Genomic DNA, 5,782 nt, shown 5'->3' with positions numbered 1-5,782 from the left:
TTTAAGCAAAATTGCTGAAAATGACATGCAGGGTTTTAGTCTGCTCTTGTCAAATTATGGCTGGATTTGTTGAATCATGTGTTGTATTTTTTTCCTAGCCAAATTGTAGTGCACCAGGTAAATACATATTCTTGGAAAACCGAGAAATTTAGACATAATACATCCTATAAATGGAAAATATCTGTTACATTGTTGAACTGGCATGGAATAAAACAGGTGCAGAGTAAATACAAATAAAAGTAAATCTCAGTAAAAGAATTATAATGTATTTTAACCCCAACGTATCCTGAGTCGATTTACAAATGTAAATGAGTCAATAAATAGATAAATTAATTAATTAATTAAAAGGCAGAGAAAAAAGTTACTCCCTCATTTTTTGTGTCTTTTAGCAAGTTGACCAGTTTACTGCTATTTGTCATATTTTTCTTGGCAAAACTGGTAAGGTTCACCTAAATGAACAGATTTCCAGGCATGAGACCAGCTTTTAAGCATCGTCCACATATTTTCAATAGAACTGAAGTCGATGCTTTGGGAAAGTCAATAGGTTGCCTTCAGGCCCAGGCTGCCCTTGAAAAAAGAGATCTGAGATCTCAGTGGGACTTGCCGGGTAAAATAACGGTAAATAAATAAATAAATAAATAATTCAAACATTTTAATGTTTGGGATCATTGTCTTGATGGAAACCCTCAAACTGTTCCTCTGACGGAGACTTCCTCCTCCTTCCTTATTCCATCCACTTTGTGCAATGCACCAGTACCACAGCATCATGCTACCACGACCATGCTTGACAGCAGGTAGAAGGCCTTCTCAAGTTAAGAGAAAATAAAAAAGATCTGTTTAGCAATTTCTTTGGTTTTCAAGCCTCATAACCCCCCCAAAAATCATTTAGCCATGAGGAGCTAAAGTAAAAAAAAAAAAAGCTCATAATACAACACATGGAGTCATAATTCACAATAAATTAGATTTTTTTCCCTATCCAAGCTGAAGACTGATAGACAAGCTCATTTGTGCCTACTAATAGAGGTGTCCCCTGTCAGGACTACATCACCCTCCTTAATAGATAGAGTTCCTTCGATGAGAAGGCCTGTGATGGCGAAGTCAGGGGAGGAGATGATTTACAGCCTCTGCTCCAGTTTTTCTAATCTCCAGTGTTAGATAGGAAATGGCTGGCTCCCTATCTGGGTCAACCACGAGCAGAGGCGAGACAGACGTAATAGATTTATCCAACTCTGTCATGAGCTGTGCGTTTCTGTGTATTCCTTCACTAACATGAAAGTAGCCTCCTCAGAAGAGACGCATGTATGTAGTGTTAAGAGATTCTGCTGCATCTGTCGAGGTTTTAATGTTTCTGTTCGTATCCGTGTGACTCACGTCCACGTGCATCCAGACRTTGTACTTTTTGCAGACGTCGGAGATGGCGACGAGAGGATCGAAGGCCCCGTACACTGTTGTTCCAGCTGTTGCACTCACGAAGAAAGGAACAAAGCCCTGCACAAGGATAAACAACATGCGGCACCTTGTTGCAACAATATATGTACAAATCATCATTATCATCATCATCATCATCATCATCATCATCATCATCATCATCATCAGTGTAGTGGTTTCAGTTCAACAAAACCATAAAGCCAAGGATGTATGAAGGCATTTCTGTCTATTTATAACCAGGCTGTAAATGTGTGTCACGTTACCTTCTGTTTTGCCTCCAGTATTCTCCTTTCAAGGTCAGCTGGGATCAGTTTACCACTGGGAAAAAAAAAAAAGTTTTTGTGTGGGTGCACATTTAGTGGCAACAGCAATGCTTTACACAAGTGAATTTCAGTTTAACAACAATCTGGTCTCATTTTAAGAACAAAAAATAAAAATAAAAAAATAAAATAAAAAACAGTTCCTTGCCAAGTATGTATAACAATATTACAAGGATGCTAATCTTCATATGAGAGTCATCAGGTTTATTGGTTACAGAATAGTTTATTACTGTGAGAAGATAAATATGCAAAAGATGAACTGATTTATAATTAAAAGAATTAATCTACAAAAGGAAATTTGACAAATCGTGGAGAGTGATAATCCTCTTGATGCAATCAAGAAGACCACCATAAAAGAGTACAAAAAGGTACTTGTCCTTTGAAGCAAAACAGGAATGACTCAGAATTCTTGCACAAAAATGTAAATTCTAGAACTCTAAAACTCTCCAAAGTAATTCATACGATCAAGAACCACACTCTGAGCTGCAAACAAAATGTCTACAAATCAAAACACCTGGTTTTTAATAARCAGAAGAAGGCCAAAAGACAGCAAAATGCTTTCAAGAAGATTTTTCTTCAAAGTTACGATGAAGCAAATGATAAAAATAGAAAAAGTGTAAATATGTAAGGTCGAAAAGCTTTTTAAAAGAACTCCTTGAGTAAATTGTTATAAAAACACAAATGGCTTTCAGTGGATAAAAACATTTCTACAAAATGTAACTCACTCTGAAGTGATGCAGCCACAAATATGATTAAAGCATGTTTTAAAAAGGCATCTTTGTAAGACGGTTCTGATGGATGGATGGATGGATGGATGGATGGATGGATGGATGGATGGATGGATGGATGGATGGATAGATGGATGGATGGATGGATGGATGATGGATGGATGGATGATGGATGGAGGGATGGATGGATGGATAGATGGATGGATGGATGGATGGATGGATGGATAGATGGATGGATGGATGGATGGATGGATGGATGGATGGATGGATGGATGGATGGAGCAAATATTTCCAAAGACAGTCATTTAAAGATGAGTAAGAATGAATTTTCAAACTAAAACATGACAAACCTAAATGTCAACGTTGTGAAAATGCACTTTACCTTTCGTCTACTTTGATGCAGATCACACTTTCAGTCCCAATGCCAAGAGCAGCTGCTCCTTTCTTGATTGAAAAATGGCTCTGAGAGATGACAGAAACATGAGGGGTTGAGTGATCAGATCAGAGGACGTGAAGTGAAATACAACCGTAAAATCATATTGAAGTTGCATGTTATTTATTATTATTATTTTTTTGTATGCTGCAACTTTCAAACGCCCTTTAAAGATGAAGGAGGCGACACTCGTCACCTCGTGTYCTTCAGCGTTGGACCAACACAAGGTTAGTATGTGACACTGCAAAAACTAAACCAAGCAAAGCTMCAGCTAATGTGAGATTATTTCTCCTGAAGTGTAGAAGAGGAAACAAATCTGACATTTAAGGAAACTGTGATGTGGTTTGATACAGCTATTTACAATAATGGGAAGAATAAAAGCAAGAACAAATGTCTTTCAATTTTAAAGTTTTATGTATCAGGATTTGGTGTACAGAGCACACAACAGATTTCACCATGCTGTAAGCAAAACCAGAACGGAAAAGCTGTGTGTGATTCAGCATCTAGTAGAACCATATTTAACAAGAAGTTGAAGAATTATTTATTACAAGACTGTAYTCATGTCATTGTGTTTGTGGAGCAATTTTCTTTAGTTTTTCTTCTGTTCATTGAGATTTTCAGTCATTTGTTTGTGTTCTCTTGAGGTCCACCACAACATTTCAATTGGATTGTCTGAGTTTTGACTGACATTCATTGTTTTTAGCCATTCGGTTGTAAACCTGCTGCTTCGTTTGGGATCATTGTTTTATATCATAAACCACTTTTGGTCCATGCTTCAGACCTTTACAATCCAAAGAGCCATGTCTGCGCCTTAGCTCACTGATAAAATGTGTCCGGAGATGCAAAACGTGGTACAGATCATCAACTGGTGGTCTGTGGGCCACTTTTTGCATTTATTAAATGTGGGCCTTTCCAGACAGTGAGGGCTGCAAATATATTGCAAATTATTATAATTATTTTTACACTTCAGGGCAAAAGAAAGGATCTTATTAATGTAAACAAGACAAATATTATAATTTATTAATGCAACCCACAACTGAACTTTGCAGGCATGTTTGTTTTTCTAATTCATTATCTAATCTAGTCTTAAAAGTCTTTAAATGTAACCTTGATGGATTTGAGACAAATGTCGTAATTTAAGGCTGGAAGTTGGATTATTGAAGTGACAAAGAAGCTACTAGCATCATGCTAGTTGCGTGATCTAAGCAACACATTTCACTCCTTGCATCAGTAGTTTCAATCACAAGCTGTATTTGCAAACAAACTGACAGAAAAACTGCTAAGGTTGGCCTTTTCTGTTGTGAGTATGAAAACCAGAGAATGTATTCTCATGTTAGCTTTGGTCAAAGCTTCAACGAGCCGCTGCAGAGGGACCACGTGTGGCCCCAGAGCCACAGGTTGCAGAGCCCTGCTCTAGAAGGAAGTCACTGACAATTCAGTAGCTCCAAAACATCCAGGTCCTGTGTCTGTAAAATGAGCCTAAATCATCACACCTCCACCTCTGTTACCACCAAGAATGTTCCAGASTAATGATGAAAACATGCTCCCCGTCTTAAATCATATCAAAACAGCAAAAATGAACATTTTTTTCACTCACAGCTTTCCTGTTTTGGCTCATTTATATTCAATACAAATAATATGGTGAAGTTGTTTTTAGAACCCGATAAAAACCAGCTTATATTTTATTCTGTCGTGATACATCAAACCTTAGAACTGAAGGAGGTTGGACTGTTTTTCCCATAAACATATTTGCTGAAAACACTTGGGCCTTACATGTTCGGACGTGAAGGCCACCAGTCTGGGGACGGATGACATGCCTTTCTCTTTCACCTCAGGGAACATTTTGAAGCGGGCCAACAGCATGGCGTACATGTTAGAAATAGACCCCCCTGGAGGACAGACAGACATGTTACAGTCTCAGAGGAGAGATGCAGGGGTCCCAGTTGAAACAGAGCAGAACGAACAATCAAAATGTCCTCGTATTTTTTTGAAAAAGGCCCTGCATAGCTGGAGAAACAAAAACAGTTTTATCCTGGAAACACCCAGGGTAAAACAATAAATTAAACATTGAATCTTTAAAAAAAAATACACACACACACAGAAAGTACAGAGCTTAAGGGAAAAAGAGAACTGGAGCAGTCACAAGCAAGACACATTTAAAACAAGTGGAATTTTCTGAGCTGATTGGGCAATTGTAAAAAAAAAATGTTCTACGGTAATTGTCCTTGAAAGCATTTCCCTTTGTGTCCTCAAAATGCAAATTGGCACATTACAACACAAACACACACACCCACACACACACACACAGCCGGTTCCATTTCCAGCTCAACACGGGGGACACCAGTGCGCACGTACCAGGTGAAAAAATGCCATCTCCTCGCCCGTTGGGCCAGCCAATGATCTCCCTCATCTTCTTCAGAGTGACGTATTCCAGCAGCACAAAAACTGGGGCCACCTCATAGGTGAACCTGCAAGACACCATCACCGCTGGTTGTGGCTCAATCATGACTCATTACACAAAAAGGTCAACCTTTTTTTTTTATTTTTGACCCTTTTTTTTCTAATCAGCATTTTGATCCTTAAAATGTTTCCATTTGAACTCAAATTACTGTGTGTGAGTGTCCTTTCTAACGGAAAACTAAATAATCTATTTCCATGACAACAGCATCCTTGTGTGGTTCACAAATCAAAAAAATGAAAGAAATACATTAATTTTTTTTTATCAGAAAGCTGTGTTATCACCCTGAGACACACACATCTAAAATTGGCTTCTGATTAGTCTGAATTTAATTTCAGAGCTAATTTTCTTCCCTTTGAATCCCCATGAGGATCAGAGGTGAGTGGGAGGGATAAAAGGCATGAGGGTGGGAGGG

The 5,782-nt window shown here is 38.2% G+C and overlaps 1 protein-coding gene across 1 annotated transcript in view; it reads right to left on the bottom strand.

Annotated features, from left to right (window-relative positions):
- Nucleotides 1-5,782, bottom strand: part of gad2 (glutamate decarboxylase 2) — a gene marked incomplete at its 5' end in the record, with an annotated part of 16,280 nt that overhangs the window by 9,032 nt on the left and 1,466 nt on the right. The window contains 5 exon segments of the mRNA XM_014005400.1: nt 1,372-1,488; nt 1,692-1,746; nt 2,859-2,938; nt 4,683-4,798; nt 5,265-5,377. Of these exon segments, the coding sequence (XP_013860854.1) occupies nt 1,372-1,488; nt 1,692-1,746; nt 2,859-2,938; nt 4,683-4,798; nt 5,265-5,377 (481 nt within the window).

Source organism: Austrofundulus limnaeus, unplaced genomic scaffold (genome assembly GCF_001266775.1).
Source record: "Austrofundulus limnaeus strain Quisiro unplaced genomic scaffold, Austrofundulus_limnaeus-1.0 Scaffold30, whole genome shotgun sequence".
NCBI lineage: Eukaryota > Metazoa > Chordata > Actinopteri > Cyprinodontiformes > Rivulidae > Austrofundulus > Austrofundulus limnaeus.
This window is presented reverse-complemented; position numbering and strand designations above follow the sequence as displayed.